The sequence below is a fragment of the Macadamia integrifolia genome, unplaced genomic scaffold (genome assembly GCF_013358625.1).
Source record: "Macadamia integrifolia cultivar HAES 741 unplaced genomic scaffold, SCU_Mint_v3 scaffold1987, whole genome shotgun sequence".
Lineage (NCBI taxonomy): Eukaryota > Viridiplantae > Streptophyta > Magnoliopsida > Proteales > Proteaceae > Macadamia > Macadamia integrifolia.
Window position 1 is genome coordinate 33,762 of NW_024868452.1, and position 11,245 is coordinate 45,006.

Consider the following 11,245-nt stretch of genomic DNA (forward strand, 5'->3'; position numbering starts at 1 on the left):
CAAAGGACGCCAAACAACTTCACAATCACATCAGCTTTGTTGTTTAATTAATTCCCAATTTTTTACAGAGAAAGCTGTAAATGTCTGTGAAGCTTCCCCATTTCGACATTTCCTTCTTTTCTTTTCTTTTCTTTTCTTTCTTTCTTTCTCTCTCTCTCTCTCTCTCTCTCTCTCTATATATATATTGCTTCTCTACTTCTTTCTTCCTCATTCAAAAGCAATCGCAGAATACGAATACTACAAGAGTGAGACGAAGAAGAGAGAGAGAGAGGGAGAAGAGGGAAGGAGAGAGAAAGGAAAGGTTGATTGTCTAGAACCAGAAGAGAATCTCTCTCCTCTCGTTCTCTCTCTCTTATATAGCTACGGTCGCCGACCGGGGACTTAAAGCAGAAGACTCACCAACCCATTTTCATACTCGTCAATTCAGTAGCCATGATTTCATTGAACAGAAGCAGTTTCCTGGTAAGATTAATTAATCCCAGTTCCATTTTTTCTTTCTCATTCTTTCTTTTTGATTCTTTGCCATTTGGTACGCGGTGACCGACCTCGTTTTTCTGCTGCTGTTTTTTTTTTTTTTTTTTTTTTTTGACATTCGGAAAGGAAGATCTTTTACTTTTCGAGCTGTTGATTTTGGTTTCCAAAATGGAACTGATTCAGTTTTTATTGAAAATCTTGGTATAAAAGGAGATATTGGGTTGTCTTTGTTTCTTGATTGTAAGCAGAACAACAACTCCACAAGTTTATCTGGCATTTCTAGATTCTCTCATACGCAGAGAAAAGCATCAGCTGTGGTGGTGGCTATGAGCTCCAACGGTAGACCAGGAGAGAGGAAGGTTATTAGGGCTGTGATGGAGAGTACTCTGAGTGAGACGAGAGAAGGTGGTTCGGTGCCGGATTTGGATCCCAAATCCACTGTTGGCGGAGGAGTCGAGGACACCTATTGTGAAGATACCGCAACCGAGGATCAGCTCGTCACCCCTTGGACCTATTCCGTTGCTAGGTGAGATGATCATTCCTTCAAGACTTGTTTATCTCTTTTCCTTGATTCTGTACTAAAATCTTTCTTTTTCTTTTTTAATTTCTTGGGGGGTGGGGGTTGCTGTTCGATGATTTCAATGACCACCACCCCTTTTCTCTCTTCCCAATTTCTTTTAATATTCTTAGCGGGTTTGATTGTCTCTATCATTCCAACTGTTTGACGGTGGTCATCTGGTTACTAAGGGTTCTTATGTTACTTCTTCTCCCTTTCTTTCTCAAAGACTTTAAATTGATATAAACGATGTGACCAGAAGCAAAGATGTTTACGTAGTTATATTTATTGAAATCTAGTATAAAGCTTTTTACCTTTATATTTTGGATTTATATTTATTGAAATCTAGCAAAGATGTTTACGTAATTATATTTTTTTGATTTATATTTGTTTCGTCTATACATTTCTTTTGGATCTACTATAAAGCTTTTTTCCTTTATATTTTGGTTTCTTGTGGTGGGCTGAGTTGAAATTTTGTGGAATTATTTGTTTCAGAGTGGCGGGGTTGATGGTTTTGTATTTTATACTTTTAACCCATTCCTTTATGGAAAAAGTTTTCCTTTATTGGTTGTTTAATTTTGTGGTGAAATTTACAGTGTTGGATTTCTGAACCCATAAATTTATGTGCTCTCTCTCTCTCTCCCCCCCTCTGCAGTAAATTCATTAATAAAGAAAAAAAGGGGTGAGTGGATTTTATCATTCTTCAGAAGCTGCGAAAATGGATTTTATTATGATCTTTGTAATTTTGAACATCCAGGACCCAGTGAATGTATAGCTATGAACATGCCCAAGAGCTACTATCGAATCCCACATCTTAGTAGTTTATAGTGGATAAACAGAGTTTACTACCATGATGTGTTCTAATTTAAACACTGTTTCCTGTTTACAGTTTCCCAAAGTGACATAAAATTTAAAATTTCAAGATGGTTCATCTTGCTTAATTGTATAAGCAATGTAAATCAATTTTTGCAATTGTCCCACTTATATGTTTCACTATGATAGTCAGCAAGTTTTCAACTGATCTATTATGACTTTATTCTTCCAGATTTTCTTACCCAAAATTCAATTTATGCACACATGAGAGATTGTGGTTGGACACCACTTTATTGATTACAATCATGATGCCAGCACAATCACACACAGAATAAGTGAACAGAGCCACCACCTCTATGGATCTAATTCTTAACCTCTACTTTTGAACTGGTTGAGGATGGCGGTCCAAATATTTTTTGTTAAACAACTCCTGAACATGGTCTACTTTTTTCAGTAGGTAATTTCTTCTCAATAGTCTACTGATCCAGGAGAAAAAAATTCATCAGGATTTCTGCTCCTTTGTTAGAATGTAGGGTTAGGAACATTGTTTTGTTCGATGTGTCAGTTCTTTGGACAATTGTGATCCTTTGTTCTATGCAACAATTTCATATGCCATTCATAATATGGGAATCATTATTTTGTTTCAACTAAATGTTCAAAACTTACTTGTTTAAGATTTCTGCAAGAATGGCACTTTAGCTTTACTAGGCTTTTTTGTGGCTTTGTTTGATTGTGGTATTGGTGACATTGTTCTGTCCAATGTGATTTTCAATGTGCTAATTCTTTGTAAATCTATGTCTGTAATGCATTAACACCCTAGGCTGTACATTGGTAAGATGGGATCTGAATTTGAATCCATATTGGTAGTGCATTAACTCCCTCGGCTTTATATTTGTACTATGGGATCTGATTTTCGTTACTTCAGCAGAGTCTTCTGAACATTCTTGTTTTTCCTTATGGTGTAGTGGGTATACTTTGTTACGGGATCCACACCACAACAAAGGGCTTGCCTTCACGGAGAAAGAAAGGGATGCTCACTACTTGCGTGGGCTTCTTCCCCCAGCAGTTGTATCTCAAGAACTTCAGGTTACAATATTAAAGCTGTGGCACAGTTTGGATCTTAATTATATTTTCTCTCTTCTTTTTTTATTTTCTTAATTTAAAACCATAGTCCAAACATACTTGGTTGCTAACACTTTCTCTTTCCATGATTCTAATAATCAGGAGAGGAAGATAATGAAAAGTCTCCGTCAATATCAACTCCCATTGCAGAGATATGTTGCCATGATGGATCTTCAGGTTGCCACTCACCCATCAACCCGGTCAATTATTGTATTTGTGTTTCAATTGATGGCGTATTTGGGTTTTTGAATGTTTGGTTGTATATGGGTATTCTGTCTTGGTTTACAGGAGAGGAATGAAAAGCTGTTCTACAAGCTTCTCATTGATCATGTCGAGGAATTGCTCCCTGTTGTGTACACACCAACTGTTGGTGAGGCTTGCCAGAAATATGGAAGCATCTTCAGGCGTCCGCAGGGTTTATACATCAGCTTGAAAGAGAAGTATGGCTGTTTAAACACAACCATTTTTTTTGCAACTCAGATGTCTTCTTCTTCCTCCTTACAAAAAAAGTAGTTATTTTTTGCAGGGGAAAGATTCTTGAGGTGTTGAAGAACTGGCCTGAGAAAAGCATCCAAGTTATTGTTGTAACTGATGGTGAACGGATTTTGGGGCTAGGGGATCTTGGCTCCCAGGTATAATGTTAGTCAGTTCTTTTTAAAATTAAAGACACGGCATCAATATTTGAAATATTGGTTGTCATTGATGACAATGATTGAAATGTTGACAGGGGATGGGAATTCCAGTTGGCAAACTTGCACTGTATACAGCGCTTGGTGGTGTACGTCCTTCTTCGGTAAGAAGCATTTCCATAACTAAGGCGGTCTACCAAAAAAAAAAAAAAAAGGACTGCCTACTTTACATTATTGATCAGCTATTGAAACGAGAATCTAGGTTGGTGAATGCAATTTTGGTTGTGGTTTGAATATAGGATGGCTTAACCCTTGTCCTTGATTCTAACTGCATTTCTTCCATATTTATCCAAAATTTGATTTGCCTTTGGCAAGTCAGTAACATAAGCTACCCTCGTTTTGAGATGGCATAGGCTAATCCTAATCCAGCTCAACCAAATTCTCAAGTTCTGATCATGATCCTTTTTTTTTTTTTTTTTTTTTTCCAGTTATAGAAATTGATTTATTTGTTCCATTTTACCATTTGCAGTGCTTGCCTGTGACCATTGATGTGGGTACAAACAATGAAAAATTGTTGAAAGATGAGTTCTACATTGGGCTTAGGCAGAAGAGGGCAACTGGCCAGGTCTTACAGCGTACATGGTCAACTAACATGAGAAACCTTTATGGTTTTAATTTCCTGCTGTACTAAATGTGGTTTATGTACCTTCTGATTGTAGGAATATTCCGAACTTCTACATGAATTCATGTCTGCAGTTAAGCAGAAATATGGGGAGAAAGTCCTCATACAGGTACCATCTGTTCAGGGTCTCAATGAGATAAACATCTGAGTAATTGTTCCACTTTCTCGAGCTTTAATCAAAGCTTATTTGTGCTACTATAGACCTTCTGAATTTTTTATTGCATTGACAGTTTGAAGATTTTGCAAACCACAATGCCTTTGAGCTGCTTGCAAAATATAGAACAACTCATCTTGTTTTCAATGATGATATACAGGTAAACTGATAAAGGTTCCCAATCTGATGGTATTGGTTTCTCTGGGAAGCATAAGTTTAAACTTTAATCTATGGTTTCTGTCCCTTTGTACTTTGTAGGGAACAGCATCAGTGGTCCTTGCAGGGCTTGTTGCGGCACTGAAGTTAGTTGGAGGAACCCTGGCTGAGCATACATTCTTATTTCTTGGTGCTGGAGAGGTGCATCTCCACTACTTTTTTCCCTATTTTCCAATATGATCACTATTCAACACCCCCCCCCCTGGGGCGGGGTGGTACATTCAATAATGTAGCAGTGGGGAATAGGAAACTAATAAAATATATATATATATATATGAGCATGTGAGTAATTGATGTGGTTGTACTTTGTACACACTGAAGCCTCCCACTTGAGCTGGATCCTTCCCTCTCCAAGTTCTTCTTTAACTTCAGAAATTCACCTCTCATAATTTTATCATGCTATCAGATTCTAAAAGGTCTACTTCCTAAGAAATTCACTTCTCAATTTTCCAATTTCGGGATCTTGCATCAATATGCTTATTTTTATTGCAGTATTTTTAATTTCTTATCTCTTCATCAATACAATATCCTAAGATACTTTTAATAAAAAATTAGGTTCTATTGGTATGCCTCAGTGCTGTTCTTCTGTGATTGCAGGCTGGTACTGGTATTGCTGAACTCATAGCTCTTGAGATATCAAAACAGGTTCGTAACTTGCTGCTGACACTTGTATAACATTTTTTTGTAGGACTCTCTGATGCAATGTGATTTATCTTGTATCTTCTTTGCAGACAAAAGCTCCACTGGAAGAGAGTCGCAAGAAAGTTTGGCTTGTGGACTCAAAGGTAATGGAAAACCGAGCACTTCAAGTTCTTGCTTGAAAAGCAGATTAGCTCCTTTTCTATTTATTTATTTTTAGTTTCCACATTTCTTTGTAGTTTCTATGGTAATTTTGTTGCTTTTGCAGGGATTGATTGTTAGCTCCCGAAAGGAGTCTCTTCAACATTTCAAACAACCTTGGGCTCATGAACATGAACCTGTTAAGACACTTCTGGATGCTGTCAAGGTCGCTACTCTCTCTCTCTCTCTCATTTGCAAAATGGGTTAGAAATTTTACTTTACAGCCTGTTGTTTCCTTAGGCAATCAAGCCAACAGTGTTGATCGGTTCCTCTGGGGCGGGACAAACATTTACAAAGGAGGTGGTCGAGGCTATGGCCTCCTTTAATGAGGTACTTTTTCCATTCCTCCCCCCTCTCTAATTATACTTCAGGTGGTAGGAGCTAACATTGATATTCACCACTGGCATGCAGAAACCTGTTATTCTCGCTCTCTCAAACCCAACCTCACAGTCTGAGTGCACAGCTGAACAAGCCTACACATGGAGTAAGGTAAAATGAATAATAATTTTCTTCTACGTGATGCATCACATATCAGAGAACATATAATGATGAAAAGGAAAGCTGAATTCTTTCTCTCAATTTGCAGGGCCGTGCAATTTTTGCCAGTGGGAGTCCATTTGACCCTGTTGAATATGATGGGAAAGTTTTTGTACCTGGCCAGGTTCCAACATTATTCCTTTCTTATCTTTTGGGTTATTTTAGATGGAAGTATCTCACTAACAGGACTGAGTTGTGCTTCTGCCCTCCTGTTAATGATTTCAGGCAAATAATGCATACATTTTCCCTGGACTTGGATTGGGTTTGATAATTTCCGGTGCAATCCGTGTGCATGATGACATGCTTTTGGCAGCCTGTAAGTTCACCAAAGATTAAAGTAAATTTGATTATTGCTAATGACTGGACTATACAGTTGCTCTCTGAAAGTCCTATTAACATTAACGAAATGCCAGACCCATATGGTTGTGTAAATTACAGTTCCATTGACTTAGACTTCAGATGGATATTCACTTACTAGCATTTTTGTTGTGTTCTTGGAACAGCGGAAGCATTAGCTGCACAGGTGACTCAAGAGAATTATGACAAAGGCCTTATCTATCCTCCATTTACTAATATCAGAAAGATATCTGCTCAGATTGCTGCAAGTGTAGCTGCTAAAGCATATGAACTAGGTGAGTAACTTAGTAGTGGATTCAGGTCTTGCAAACTTTGCCCTGCCTTAAATCTACAATTAAAACTAACCTTACTCAAAATGCTTGTTTATGTAGGTTTAGCAACCCGTCTCCTTCAACCAGAAAATCTGGTTAAGTATGCGGAGAGCTGCATGTACAGTCCTTCCTACAGAAACTACTGGTGAATTGGAGGAAACATCGCTGAAGTTTTTGTAGTAACATTTCTATGGTTCATTTTTTTAGTTCTTTTATGGTCTGTCATACCTTCTTCTCCTTTGCCTCTTGTCCCTTGTAGTGTTGTAATATTTGTTTTGATAGGAATTGTTGCCAAATTATAGTCCAGTGATCGTAGCTACCTATTGACACAAATAGAATATCCAGGCAAGTCTGTAAGGCAAGGAGACAAAAAATTATAACCCGATTCCATATTCAATGGTGAAAGAAGTTAGAGATTCAATGGAGTCTATTTAAATTACTTGAGGGTTCCTTTTGAATTTTTAGCTGCACAAAGAACCTAGCCTCACTCTTTTCCAATCTTTTTTGCGTTAGCATTTCCCTTTCCCTCCTGCACCTTCTTTCGAAAATCTTAAAATACTCCATTTTTGCACAAGAATCTCCAGGAAAGTTGAATCACTCTTTAATACATTCATGTTACTTAAAGTGGGGTTGGTTACATCGATTTTTTCTTTCTAATCAGTTTTTTAAGTCATACTTGGTACAAGTCCTAAGCTATGCACTTTTAGAGTAATTCTAGACCTTCCTTTGACCTTTTAGCCTCTTCAATCTGAATCAAATCCCCCCTCTAAACAGGAAGACATTCAGAGGCTTTCATTGCATGTCCATGACATTTCAAATTATTTTTTACAACTTATCATGCATCCAAGTTATCCCTTAAATGATTCTATATATATGTTCCTTATTTTATCGTTTTTTAGTTTTACCTCATACATTTCAACATCCTCATCTTAACTATTAAGTTTGTTTATATGTTATTTCTTCATTGCCCAACATTCAAACCCATATATCATTACTGGTTGAGTAGCTGTCCTATAAAAAATTTTCTTCAAGTTTTAGAGGAATATATCGATCACACAAAAATTTGGACGCACCATTCCACTTCATTCACCTTATTCTAAATCTTTGTACAGCAGCATCTTCTATTTATCCTTCTTTATATATAATTGACCTAAATATCAAAAGTTCCACTTCTCTAAACTCATTAGCACAAGGAATTGATCCTTGAGCCTCAGCAAAGCTTCCAGCTCAGAACAATAAAGCGTATTTGAGTACTAAAGGCCTCGTTTTATTCCAATATACACTGTTCTTTTACATTAAGGCAAACATTTGAAATTTATACTTCAACGATGTGCCTCCAGATGAATTTCCAAAAGCCTTCTACAACTGGTGCACCATCACCAACTAATCTTGATGCTTCTGGTACAAGATCAGATCCGCGTGAGTATCCTTATAACGCTGACGTAGATATGTTACACATTTCACGGGAGGAAACCTGGTAGAACAGAGAAGTAAATAAAGGTCTCCACTAAGAACATATTGACCTCAGACATTCATGCACTAGTTTTAATAAACCATTCGATACTTCAAAAATTAGCAAGTTAATGCTCCAGACTTTGACAGTCATGAGATCAGAACGAGATTAATATCCAGTCCAAAACTTAAATGGAACCTAGACACAGTGTGTATTCCTAACGGATCTGGATGTCTTTACTTGATTCTACCTGCTTTCCTGTATAATGTCTAGGTTCAGAGATTTGCATCCTGGGTCCAGAATCCGAACCCCCCCCAGCATATAAGCAAGTGTCTTATGAATTCTAGTCAGGCTTCCATATGTTCATGCAGTAACTTACTTGGGCGGGTTTGTTTCTGATTTACAAGAAGATAAGCACTCAACCAGACATTCGTGGCTAGGCTCCACAAAGAACGCAATCTGCCCTATGAAGAAAGATGGAATGTCAGTATACGTGACGCAATAACTAAATATCATAAATAAAAAATTAGTCATACAATATAATGAATAAAACAAATTCCGTCAGAGAAGATATAATCATATATTTATCCACTGCCCCCATAAATATGGTTTTCTCCCTATATAATTTTACATTTGGGGTCGGGGGTGGAGGGCATTGGCTTCTCATCAATCAAGACAGCTGAATTAAAAGTTGAAATAAGTAAGAACAGAATACTTCTACATCTCCATGCCAACCAAGGTAACTTTATGAAGGAATGACTAAAACTTAGACCCAACTGAGAGGTTCAGTATTTGAATGCAAGCTTCATTAGGGAGTCTTTGAAGAATTTATTTGTTTTAAAAAATTGTCAAGTTGCACAGTCCAGCGGTATATGTGAAAAGTCTCCAGTTCTTTTTCTTTGGGGAGTGGGGGAACCTCATTATCTGCCTCAGATATTTTCTTTTAATCATGCATATAATTTCGTGCACAATATAGTAATACAGCCACCAATCACCAAAAAGAAAAAGCCAAGAAGCGTTAAAATTAAAAAAAGGATTGGGACCAACCAATGAATGGGCCTTCAGATGTCATGGATTCTTCCTACCTAAGCAAAATATATATATATATATATATATAGGAAAAAGGTTGGGCACGCTAGCAAATGTTGATCTGAATATGTATCTAACTTCCATTGTATAAAATACATTTGTATGAATTACTTAAAACAGGTAATCCTGAAATGTGAGCCTGCAGTGCTCGTCCCAATACCGGACTGGGTTGTCAGTGTCCTTAAGGAGTCTAATTCAGCTGCAACTGGAGTTTGGGATTGGTTGTTGGCCATGATGATGGTGGTGCTGGGGATGTTGCTTCTGTGGACGAAGGTGTAAGGAGATGATGAACTAGGGTTTGAACTGATAGATTAAAGACTCCAGTTCCACATCTCTTCTTCTTCCGTTACCACATACAGCTGCTCAGGTGGGATTAGTGAGGCAAATGAGATTCTGATAGAATTTCTTCATATAACTTCATCCCCAACAGTCCGTCATTCCACAGCAATATTTTAACAGATTATTACTGATCAAAACATCCCTTTATGTGAGAGAACTGTTAAATGACCAGAAATCATGGCCATAGAAGCATCAGTTTCCATGAGAGAGAGAGAGAGAGAGAGAGAGAGAGAGAGAGAGAGAGAGAGAGAGAGAGATGCCAAATTTGCTGCGATTTATAGGACAATACTAATGAGATTTTGGTAAATGTCATGGGGTTTATGCTCATATTTCACTTAGAATTTGGAATTTTTTTTTTCTTTTTTGGAAGAATGAACTGAAATTTTGGATAGAAAATCCCTCTAAAACAGGAAATATTTTGTTCTGTTTCATTCCTCAAGTAATAAAGACATGGAAATTGGTATTTAGGAATTCCTTAGAACTTGCAAAGAACGATTTCAAGGCTATATATATGTCAACCTTTGGCTACTAAGAAGAAGTGATTTCCATCGAGTTTGAATGAAAATGGAGGAAATGAGATTGAGATTTATCTTCAAGGTTTGAATTGGTTCTAATGACTACTCCGTTTTGGAGATTTTTACTTAGGTTTTTTTCGAGTAGGATTCATTTGATTTGTGTCTTGAGACTTCAGAGCATTTTGGCAAAACATGAGGGATTCTAGAGAAGCATTGGTGAGGATCAGAATCTCAATAGAGAGATATAAGGGTCGCAGCGGGAGGCAGAGGGTGTAGGGGGTGGGGGCTGTTGGCAGGGAGGGGTGGGGCAGGTAGGTTGGGAGCATAGGGGAGAGAAGGAGGGGGGGGGAGATGCAGGGCAGTGAATGCACACACACACACACAGAGAGAGAGAGAGAGAGAGAGAGAGAGAGAGAGAGAGAGAGAGAGAGAGAGAGATGCAATGCTGCTGGGTGCATTGACGGTGGAGGGAGAGAGATACAGTGGGGGCAAGGTTGTAGGGAAGGGCGTGGGAGGGGTTGCAGTCTGCATAGATTTGAAGAAGATGATGTGGGGGCGGCCAGTGGGATTGCAGGGAAGGTGAGGATTCCTCGGTACACAGTCGAGTTGCTGAAGATGATATGGCTATGTTGGTTAATGTAACTTGTTGCACTTCACTGCTACCCTACTGGGGATAACAATGAGTTTTGCTCAGTAATAGTACAATAACTATGAACATAAAATTCGGATAGAAGTCTGTAAAGATGGAATGAACGAGGAGTTACCCCTCAACAAATTTCATGAAGGGTATTCTTTGGTTGGAAGTGTGTGTGCTCAGATGTGATCAGTGCAAGCTCAAACTGATAAAAAGTACAACAGTAGTTCCTTATGATTCAAGTCCGCGAATCTCGGCGTCTATGATTGAGGGTGTCAGACATGTATATGTATGACTATGTGAAATTGTGTGGAATTGTGTTGGATCCTTTGAAAACGTAAGGTCTTGTATTTATAACCTTAAAAGCCCTAATTTTTTTCAAGAGAATGTCGATAAGTTTCCATTTGAGTGGGATCTCCTTTCTTGATGGAAGAGGTCAATATGACTATATATGGGAAGAAAATATTCTCTCATAGTCATGACAAATCTTTGCTTTGTCTCCAAGGTTTCTAGAGCCTTCTAGG

At 38.0% G+C, this 11,245-nt stretch overlaps 1 protein-coding gene across 1 annotated transcript; it reads left to right on the forward strand.

Annotated features, from left to right (window-relative positions):
- The first annotated feature begins 196 nt into the window (after positions 1-196).
- On the forward strand, positions 197-7,112 carry LOC122065376 (NADP-dependent malic enzyme-like). The gene is made up of 20 exons (XM_042629189.1): positions 197-462; positions 723-1,000; positions 2,809-2,929; positions 3,068-3,142; positions 3,254-3,405; positions 3,492-3,597; positions 3,693-3,758; positions 4,124-4,219; positions 4,314-4,385; positions 4,507-4,590; positions 4,689-4,787; positions 5,244-5,291; positions 5,378-5,431; positions 5,554-5,652; positions 5,727-5,816; positions 5,898-5,975; positions 6,073-6,147; positions 6,249-6,339; positions 6,527-6,655; positions 6,752-7,112. The coding sequence occupies exons 1-20, from the start codon at positions 433-435 to the stop codon at positions 6,838-6,840; spliced, it is 1,932 nt and encodes a 643-aa protein (XP_042485123.1). The 5' UTR covers positions 197-432; the 3' UTR covers positions 6,841-7,112.
- Positions 7,113-11,245: the final 4,133 nt, after the last annotated feature.